Here is an 11203-nt window from a genome sequence, read left to right as displayed (position 1 = left end):
CGAGCTTTAAGCCAACTTTTTCACTCTCCTCTTTCACTTTCATCAAAAGGCTTTTTAGTTCCTCTTCACTTTCTGCCATAAGGGTGGTATCATCTGCATATCTGAGGTTATTGATATTTCTCCCGGCAATCTTGATTCCAGCGTGTGCTTCTTCCAGCCCAGTGTTTCTCATGATGTACTCTGCATATAAGTTAAATAAGCAGGGTGACAATATACAGCCTTGACATACTCCTTTTCCTATTTGGAACCAGTCTGTTGTTCCATGTCCAGTTCTAACTGTTGCTTCCTGACCTGCATACAGATTTCTCAAGAGGCAGGTCAGGTGGTCTGGTATTCCCACCTTTTTCAGAATTTTCCACAGTTTTATTGTGATCCACACAGTCAAAGGCTTTGGCATAGTCAATAAAGCAGAAATAGATGTTTTTCTGGAACTCTCTTGCTTTTTGGATGATCCAGCGGATGTTGGCAATTTGATCTCTGGTTCCTCTGCCTTTTCTAAAACTAGCTTGGACATTTGGAATTTCATGGTTCACGTATTGCTGAAGCCTGGCTTGAAGAATTTTGAGCATTACTTTACTAGCGTGTGAGATGGGGTACATGTGTCTTTTTCAGTTCTGGTTTCCTCCAGGCATATACCCAATAGTAGGATTATTGGGTCATATGGTAGTTTTAGTCCTAGTTTTTAAGGAGTCTCGTATTATCCTCCATAGTGGCTGTATTAATTTACATTCCTACCAACAATGCAAGAGGGTTCCCTTTTCTTCACACCCTCTCCAGCATTTATTGTTGATTTTTTGATGATGGCCATTCTGAACAGTGTGAGATGATACCTCATTGTAGTTTTGATTTGCATTTCTCTAATAATGAGCGATATTGAGCATTTTTTCATGTGCTTATTAGCCATCTGTATGTCTTTGTAGAAATGTGTGTTTAGGTCTCTTCCCCACTTTTTGATTGGGTTGTTTGTTTCTCTGGTATTGAGTTGCACAAGCTGCTTGTATATTTTGGAAATTAATCTTTTGTCAGTTGTTTCATTTGCTATTGTTGTCTCCCATTCTGAGGATTAGCTTTTCAGCTTGTTTATAGCTTCCTTTGCTGTGCAAATGTTTTTATGTTTAATTAGGTCCCACTTGTTTATTTTTGTTTTAATTTCCATTCTACTCAAGGGAGGTGGGTCATAGAGGACCTTTCTGTGATTTGTGTCATACAGTGTTCTGCTTATGTTTTCCTCTAAGAGTTTTATAGTTTCTGGTCTTAAATTTAGGTCTTTCATCCATTTTGAGTTTATCTTTGTATATGGTATTAGGAAATGTTCTAATTTCATTTTTTTACATGTAACTGTCCAGTTTTCCCAGCACCACTTATTGAAGACCCTATCTTTTCTCCATTGTATATTCTTGCCTTCTTTGTCAAAGATATGGTGCCCATAGGTGCAGGAGTTTATCACTGGGCTTTTATCTTGTTCCATTGGTCTATATTTCTTTTTATTTTGTGCCAGTACCATACTGTCTTGATGACTGAAGCTTTGCTGTATAGTCTGAAGTTAGGAAGGTTGATTACTTGAACTTCATTCTTATTTCTCAAGATTGCTTTGGCTATTCGGGGTCTTTTGTATTTCCATATGAATTATGCCTTTTTTTTGGTTTTAGTTCTGTGAGAAATGCCATCATTAATTTGATAGGGATTGTTTTTGGTAATATAGTCATTTTCACAATATTGATTCTTCGAACCCAGGAACATGAAATATCTCTTCATTGTTTATGTCATCTTAGATTTCTTTCATCAGTGTCTTATACTTTTCTGTATACAGCTCTTTTGTCTCCTTAGTTAGGTTTATTCCTAGGTATTTTATTCTTTTGGTTGCAATAGTAAATGGGATTGATTCCTTAATTTCTCTTTCTGACTTTTCATTGTTAGTGTATAGAAAAACAAGTGATTTCTGGGTATTGATTTTGTTTCCTGTGACTTTACTGAATTCACTGATTAGCTCTAGCAATTTTCTGACACTATTTTAGGGTTTTCTGTGTGTAGTTCATGTTATCTGCAAACAGTGAGAGTTTTACTTCTTTTCCAGTCTGGATTACTTGTATTTCTTTCTCTTTTCTGATTGCTGTGGCTAGGACTTCCAAACCTATGTTGAATAATACTGGCAAGAGTGGGCACCCTTGTCTTATTTCTGATCTAGGTGAAATGCCTTTAGTTTTTCACCATTGAGATTAATGTGTGCTCTGGGTTTATCATATATGGCCTTTATTGTGTTGAGGTAGATTCCTTTTGTGCCCATTTTTTTGAAAAATTTTTATCAAAATTATTTTGTGCTGAATTTTGTCAAAAGCTTTTTCTGCAAATATTGAAATTATCATATTATTTTTATCTTTCAGTTTGTTAATATGGTGTATCATATTGATTGATTTGTGTATATTGAAGAATCCTTGCATCCCTAGGATAAACCCGACTTGATCATGGTGTATGATCTTTTGAATGTGTTGTGTTGTATGATGTTTGAATATGTTGAGGATTTTTGCATCTATGTTCATCAGTGATATTGGCCTATAATTTTCTCTTTTTTTGTGATGTCTTTATCTGGTTTTGGTATCAAGGTGATGGTAGCCTTGTAGAATGAGTTTAGAAGTGTTCCTTTCTCTGCAGTTTTTTTGAAGTTTGAGGAGGAAGGCATCAACTCTTTTCTGAATGTTTCATAGAATTCACCTGTGAAGCCATCTGGCCCTGGGCTTTTGTTTTTCGGCAGATTTTTTATCACAGTTTCGATTTCAGTGCTTGTGATTGGCTTGTTCATAATTTCTATTTCTTTGTGGTTCAGTCTTGGAAGGTTGAACTTGTCTAAGAATCTGTCCATTTCTTTCAGATTGTCCATTTTATTGACATAAAATTGCTTATAATAGGCTCCTATGAGCCTTATGTATTGTTGTGTTGTCTGTTGTAACCTCTCCTTTTTAATTTCTAATTTTGTTAATTTGATTCTTCTCCCTTTTTTTCTTGATAAGTTTGGCTAATGATTTGTCAATTTTATTTATCTTCTTGAATAAACAGCTTTTAGTTTCATTAATCTTTGTTATTGTTTTCTGCATTTCTTTTTCATTTATTTCTTCTCTAATCTTTATAATTTCTTTCCTTCTACTAACTTTGGGGTTTTTTTGTTCTTTTTCCAGTGTCAAGTTAGGTTGTCTGTTCGGTGTTTTTCTTGTTTCTTGAAATTGGATTGTATTGCTATAAATTTCCCTCTTAGAACTGCTTTTGCTGCATCCCATAGGTTTTGAGTCACTGTGTTTTCATTGTCATTTGTTTCTAGGAATTTTTTGATTTCCCTTTTTATTTCTTCAGTGACTAGTTGATTATTTGGAAATGTGTTGTTTAATCTCCATGTGTTTGTGTTTTTAAGTTTTTTTTTTTTTCTGTAATTTTTATCTAGGCATTGTGGTCAGAAATGATTGATTTCAGTTTTCTTAAGTTTACTGAGACTTGATTTGTAACCCACGATGTGGTCTGTCTTGGAAAATGCGCACTTGAGAAGTACATATTGAGAAGAAAGTGCACTTGAGATGCACTTGAGAAAAAAGTGTATTTTTCTGCATTTGGATGGAATGTCCTGAAGATGTCAGTTAGGTTCATCTGGTTGAATGTGTCATTTTAAAGCTTGTGTTTCCTTATTAATTTTCTGTTTTGATGATCTGTCCATTGGTGTAAGTGAGGTGTTAAAGTCCCCTACTATTATTGTGTTACTGTAGTTTCCCCTTTTATGTTTGTCAGTGTTTGCCTTGTGTATTGAGGTGCTCTTATGTTGGGTTAATAAATATTTACAATTGTTATGTCTTCTTCTTGGATTGATCCCTTGATCATTATGTAGTGAAGAAGGACTGAAATTGATTGAGCACCCACTAGTATATTATAGCTTATGTACCTTACCAATTAAATCTCATATCTTTCTGAGTTAGAGATCTTTCTGAGATTTAAATCTCCTATCTTTTTAAGGTTTTCTTTTTTTGTAAATTAGAAAACTGACATTGACATGTTCAAGGTCACATATCTAGATAAGTCTTGAAACGTATTCAAGTCCAGCCTCCCTTGGCTCCCTATTCTTGCTGTTCTCTGGATACACTGAACATAATTTAGAATTATTTTTTTATCAATGTCAGTATTATGATATGAAGACAGAACTAGAAATGGCATAACACTTACATTTTAAAGGAGACTGGAGCTTACTTTCTTTAAACAATGTTTAATTTTTGCTTTCCTCCCCCCCTTATTTACATGACTTTATGAGGTATATAAACTTGATTTCCTTTTTAAAATATTAAATAATTCATCCTTCTTCTAAATCATCCTTCATGATTTCTGTTCCTCCAGAAAATTGTTATCATCTCTACTGTTTCTATGTTCTTTGACTTGTTTGCATCTTTTAAAGCTTTATTTGTGATTTTAAAATTGCTAACTTAATGGACTGTAGGTTTTGGGTTAACACTTTGTTTATGGTGACTCTCCTAAGACAGTCCTCAGTGAATCACGTTTTGTGTTGTCTTTTTTTCTCATTTGAATCTGGGCTGGACTGTGTCTTACGTCAACCAATAGAATGAGAAAGGAGGCTATGTCAATTCTAGGCCTAACTCTTAGGAGACAACTTCTACTCTCTTTGTGCACAATAACTTACTGCTTATGTAAAATGTAGATCATTGCAGAGCCTCAGACTTGGACTCAGATTCACTTTTCTTTCTTTTGGAAGGACTGGTGACTGGTAAGAGGGTGTAGGTTGAAGGTAAAGTGTAGGGACAGAGAAGTCCTCCTTAAAGGCTTTTTGTTTGTTTTTAAGGTTGTGTTTATGAAGTTCTTAGGACTTACTTTGGAAATATTGCCTTTTGGGGAGGGGGGAATTGTTACTGGGTTGGGGGTTAAAATCATTCTAGCATGGTACTAATAACACTCGTAAATTGGGAACAACAAAAACTGCATGTTTGAATTAGAAGAAGATTTAAATGGATTGAAATGGGCTGATATTGGGGAGGATAGTTTTGTCATGGAATAATATGAACCAAATAGTAAAGCCCACTTTGAGTATAGATGAAAATTAGTGGAAAAGATAGCTCTAAAGGTAATTTGTATCATATTGAGGAAAGTCTTTAGTATCACAGAGAAGTTCATTATAAATCTGTTAGGTTAATGAGTCATTGAAGTTGGTTTTTGAGCAGATGAGTAGATGAATTACCTAATCAAAGCTGAGCCACAGGGAGATTAATTTGGCAGGGATAAGTGGCATATGCTAGCATGGGGAAAGACTGATGACAAAGAAGCCATTTGGGGGAGTACTGCAAATTAGACTTTGGAGTAATCCAAAGTCTAATCAGTGTATTTGACTTTCCATTCTCTCTGTTTCAGTACCAAACTCAGATACTTGTATGATTTTTATTATAAATACATATTTTAATGTACTTGTTCTTTGTCCTTATTTGTATTACAGTCTTTAAGGAAGCACTTTCATAAAAGTCACTCATTTAAAATTTGTAACAACTCTGTTAAATATAAACGCTGGTCTGCTTAAGACTAGACCTAGTCTTGATTCCCAGTTTCAGATTCTGTTTCTATGTTCTTACATTTTAGGAGCTGCTTTTTAAGGCTACATTAGCACGTAGGAATTTCATATACTTGGGAATATTCAGGAATGTAATGGGCAAGTGCTTTTCTTAGGAAATTGAGAATATTAATGGCATCATAAAAAGCCAAAAGGGTAGTACCTTTTAGATATAGACAGTTTAGTAGGAAGAAAATTGAAAGTTAGAGTTTGCAGCTAAAAGTTGAGGATTGAGGATTTGGTTTGGGAGGTGGAAAATTGAGATGAAAATGTCTGAAAGCTTTGTATATCACTTTCAGAAATCCTTATTAAGCCGAAATGATGGGGTTAAAACAGATTTCCCTAGGAAACTTCAGAGATCTGCTTTTATCATAAGCACCAGTATACTCTGGGAGAAGGAAATGGCAACCCACAGTACTCTGGCCTGGAAGATCCCATGGACAGGGGAGCCTGGTAGGCTACAGTCCATGGGGTTACTAAGAGTCAGACACGACTGAGTGATTTCACTTTCACATTTCACTTTTATGCATTGGAGAAGGAAATGGCAACCCACTCCAGTATTCTCGCCTGAAGAATTCCAAGGACAGAGGAGCCTGGTGGGCTGCCGTCTACGGGGTCGCACAGAGTTGGACACGACTGGAGTGACTTAGCGGCAGCAGCAGCAGTATACTCTGTGATCTTATCCCTAAATTACTTAATTGGAATGTTCAAATATTTTTAACTTTTAAGTTATCTAAAATGGAAGGAAATACAATAAATTGGTAATACTTATTGCCTTTTGGAAGATGGTTGGTGTCAAGGAAACTGGAGTAGAGTTTTTAACTTTTAATTTTTATACTGTGAAAACATTATGATCTATTGGAAAATTAAAATTTCTGTTTTCTCTGTTAAGTAGATAGAATGTGGTTAAAATACTTAGCTTTATTTTAAAATATTTAATATAAGTGCCCTGTATTTTCAGTTCATTGTCAACATATTTTTGCTCGACTTATAAAAGATGTACATCTGTATTGAGAATTAGTGATTTGAAATGAAATAAAAGAAAATGCTGCTAAACTTTTAGTCTGAAATCCCTTAATTGCAAAACTGTCTTTCTCTTTGTCTCATTTAGGTTGGGTGTTGAAAACGAAGACATATTTTAGTAGAAATTCTCCTGTATTATTACTTGGAAAGTGTTACCATTTTAAATATGAAGGTAAGTGCTAAATTTGTAAACCATTTAAAAATCTTTGTAGAAACTCACTGTTTTGTTTTCATTATTTTATTTCTAGATTAATCTACATTTGACGTATTTCTTTTGTTTTTCACTTCCAGTTATTTTTATGTATTTAAGTGGTAAAATACACATAACACAAAGTTTGCCATCTTCGCCATTTTTAAGTGTACAGTTCAGTGGTATTAAATACATTCATAATGTTGTGTTATTATCATTACCATTCATCTATAGAACTCTTCATCTTGTAACACTGAATTCGGTACCCATTAAACAGTAACTCCTCATTCCTCTCTTCCTTTCAGCCCCTGGCAATCTGCATTCTACTTTGTATGCATATGTTTTGGCATGTATCTTTTAAGAACCTGTATTTTATGTAACACATAAAATATGGATAGAAGGTTAACTATGCTAATTCCTAACACATAAAATATGTTACATAAAATACTGCCATGTGGTTTGAGTTTCTTGTAAATTCCTTGACATTAGAGTTCATACCATTGTACTCCATTTATTATATTCCCTCATAGTTTTGGACTTAGAGTATGAGTGTTAAATAAATATTATTTGAATTGATATCTTAATATTTTTTATCAAATTGTCTGATAATTTTAAAGTGTATGATAATAATTAAAAGTATACCTTCTAGTTAACCTAAAAATGGTAAGTTTTCCAGTTCGTAAGGATGCTCCAATTTCTGAAATTGTTTACTGTATTTGATGTTTCTGAAGTCTCACATATACTCATCCTTTCTGTTATTATTGTATATTTTCCTTTAATAATTTATACCCTTTATTGAGTGCCTGCTATGTGTCAAGCATCATGCTAAACTCTTTGAGAAATGTCTTTAATTCTCACAACAAGCCTACAAGGTATATTTAAGTAGGCTTAATAGTAATATAATATTCTGTTTATCACATTTGAAATATTTTAATGCTAATCTTTTCTTTCTTTGTATGTCATTAAGGACTCATAGGTTTTTAGGTTCTATACTGTGCATTGGTCAGTCTCCACCAGTAATCTTCTTATGGTACTCAAATTGTTAGCCAGTGGACACTTCTTTCAGAATGGCTTATCTTTCAACAAATGCTAAGTAATTTTTGGAAATTTCCTATTTTCTTCGATAAGTAGGTGTGCCATGCCCACTTTATACTTTTCAGCCTCAGATATGAAATCAGCCATTCCCAATGAACTCTGGTTTCTCGTGTAGAAAAAGGTTTCATTGTGGAGATAACATTTCCCCAGGCCACTTGAGTGGACAGAGCCAGAGAAGATAAATATTTTTTTCCTTTTTTTTCTTATAGAGCCATCAGTGTATAATAGTTGTTTTCAATCTAGTTCTGATAGATCACATTCCCACTTAAATTCTTGATTTTTAATTATCTTTTTCTATTATGTAAATATTTTCTAATAGTTTTTTCGTTTTGCTAAGGGTTTTAGTCAAATTACTTTAACCAGAGTCACTCATCTCTTATTATTTATTGACATTTATCTGGTGGATAGTTTGTTCAGTTGTTTTGATTCCCTTTCAGTTTGAAGGTGTTGGCAATCTGTTTCACAGATCTAAGTGCTTAGAAAATGGTGTCTTCCAATCACAATGGTTTTATTTTGCCTCCCTCTGAGTTATCTACAATGAATTAATTTATGATGATAAATAAGTATAAGATTCTTGTAAGGTTATAATCTTAATATGATTATATTACTTTATGCAAAGTCTGACCTGCTTTTTCAAGGTTTAAATTTATCTTGCTACCTTTCTTGAACTACAAACTTATATTATGCAATTTTTCTTTCCCAGAGTTTGATATCATGCTGTGCATTGTTAAGTCAATGTTCATGGTATGTAAATCCAAATGGTCCTTCCAATCGGTATTATTTTGATCAAATACCAAAATTTAATAAAAAATTAAGGTATCTCTAAGAGAAGCAGTTAAGGATTTTATCTTATTTTAAGAAAGCGTCATTTCCCCTTAGATACCATGCCCCAATCTGGCTAGGATTTTTTTAGATTTTCTCTTAGATGGTTCAGGACACGATGGGTCCAGAGACCATTAAGGAAAAAATGTATGTGTGGTTATCTCTAGCATACAAGTTCTTTCTTAGGGACCCAAAGGATTTAACAAGAATAACTGGAGATAAGGCTCTCTCCCTCCTAATTTTGTGGCTGAGGAACGCCTATAGACAATCATTCTAACCTATGGACAAAAAAAAAAAGTACATGGAAAAAAGGGGAAAAAAGTTTTTAAGAAGTAGAGAGGGTAGCACAGAGGCTAGAAAATAATAAAAGTTTTTTTCTGAGCTGAAGCCAGCCCAGGGTGGAGCTTTGCCTAGGGATCTCTTTATAGAACAGAAGAAAGGGCATGAAATTAACATATCAAAGGGTCTTCTTGGATATGGTCTTGGTTCTTGTGCTATCTCTGCTATTTTCATGGATCTCTCTTATTCCAGATATTGCCAAGATTATGCCTAAATGTTATGGAAATAAGATCCCACAGTGTGGAATTTTTTGAAACATGATTTTTTGCCATTTACTAAGAAAGGGTATGTAGGAAGAAATTAATTATTTAGAAGTACATTGCTCAATTTGGACATTTTCCAGATCTTGTTCTGTTATTGATTTTTAATTCCATTGTGTTCAAAGAAAACCCTTTTATGATTCTAATCTCTTTAAAGTTATTGAGATTTGCTTTATGGTCTAAATATGGTATAATGTTCTAAATATGGTAAATGTTCTTTGTGTGCTTGACAATAATGTGTATTCTATTACTGAAATGTTCTAAAAGGACAGTTAAGTCAAGTTGGTTGAGTTCAAATCTTTATTCTTGCACTGTCCTACTTGTTGAGAGGGATATTGAAATCTCAGACTGTAATTGTGGATTTGTCTATTTCTCCTTGCAGTTGTATTAGTTTTTGCTTCATTGATTTTGAAGCTCTGTTATTGGATGCATAAACATTTAGAATTGTTTTGTTCTGTTAATGAATTGACCCCTTTATAATTATAAAACCCTTCTTTATCCCTGGTGATATTTTTTGGTCTGAAATATACTTGTCTAGCAGCAGCAGCATACTTGTCTTATATTAAGCTTTCTTTTGCTTAGGGTTATATGGTATATCTTTTTAAATATTCTAAAACATTTAATCTATTTGTCTTTATGTTTAAAGTTTGTTTCCTGTAGGAAGTGAATAGTTGAATCTTGCTTTTTTATCCAATCTGATAATCCCTACCTTTTAATTAAGTTGTTTAGACTATAGGCGTACTTTGGAGATAATGTGGGTTTCGTTCCAGACCATTGCAATAAACCAAATATTGCCATAAAATAAGTTGCACAAATTTCTTGGTTTCCCAGTACATATAAAGATTGTATTTACATAGTATAATAGTGTAGTAAGCATGCAGTAGCATTATATCTAAAAAATAATATTGCTGTTTAGTTACTCAGTTATGTCCAACTCTTTGTGCCTCCAAAGACTGCAGCACGTCAGGCTTCCCTGTCCTTTACTATCTCCCAGAGTTTGCTCAAACTCATATCCATTGAGTCAGTGATGCCATCCAACCATCTCATCCTCTTTCACTCCCTGTCCTCCTGCCCTCAATCTTTCCCAACATCAGGGTGTTTTCTAATGAGGTGGCCAAAGTATTGGAACTTCAGCTTCAGCATCAGTCCTTTCAGTGGATATTCAGGATTGATTTCCTTTAGAACTGACTGGTTAGATCCGCTTACAGTCCAAGGGACTCTCAAGAGTCTTCTTCAACATCACAGTTAGAAAGCATCAATTCATCACCTCCAACTCTCACATCTGTACATGACTACTGGAAAAATCATAACTTTAACTATATAGACCTTTGTTGCCAAAGTGATGTGTCTGCTTTTAATACAGTCTAGGTTTGTCATAGCTTTTCTTAAGGAGCAAGTGTCTTTTGAATTTCATGGCTGCAATCACCAATGCAGTGATTTTGGAGCCCAACAACATAGAATCTGTCACTGTTTCCATTTTTCCCACATCTATTTGCTATGAGGTGATGGGAACAGATACTATGATCTTTGCTTTTTTAAATGCTGAGTTTAAATGCTAAGCCAGCTTTTTCACTCTCTTCTTTCAGTTTCATCAAGAGGCTCTTTAGTTCCTCTTTGCTTTCTACCTTTGGTGTCATCTACATATCTGAGATTATTGCTATTTCTTCTGAGAATCTTTTTTTTTTTTTGTGAGCAGCTTTTTTTGTGTAAAGATAAACTAGAAACATTTTGTCACATCAGAAAGCAAAAAATTAGCAAAGATTTCTATAGTATGCACAAAAGACAGGAGTCTTGGGAAGAGACGCATTCTATCCTTTTTTTTTTTTTTTTTTTTTATTCAATTTTAATTTAAAAAAAAATTATACATGTGTTCCCCATCCTGAACCCTCCTCC

General features: G+C 34.0%; 1 protein-coding gene across 3 annotated transcripts in view; it reads left to right on the top strand.

The window, feature by feature from the left end:
• Positions 1-11203, top strand: part of ATG4C (autophagy related 4C, cysteine peptidase) — a 97705-nt gene that overhangs the window by 28330 nt on the left and 58172 nt on the right. For 2 of the 3 annotated variants that reach the window (XM_010833903.1, XM_010833902.1), the window contains exon 3: positions 6693-6776. In XM_010833903.1, the coding sequence (XP_010832205.1) occupies positions 6693-6776 (84 nt within the window). Of the gene's footprint in view, positions 1-6692; positions 6777-8592; positions 8634-9242; positions 9336-11203 lie in introns of those variants that run through there. The other variant, XM_010833904.1, reaches the window with a different exon arrangement.

This window comes from Bison bison, unplaced genomic scaffold, assembly GCF_000754665.1.
Source record: "Bison bison bison isolate TAMUID 2011002044 unplaced genomic scaffold, Bison_UMD1.0 scf7180017863957, whole genome shotgun sequence".
NCBI classification, from domain to species: domain Eukaryota; kingdom Metazoa; phylum Chordata; class Mammalia; order Artiodactyla; family Bovidae; genus Bison; species Bison bison.
This window is presented reverse-complemented; position numbering and strand designations above follow the sequence as displayed.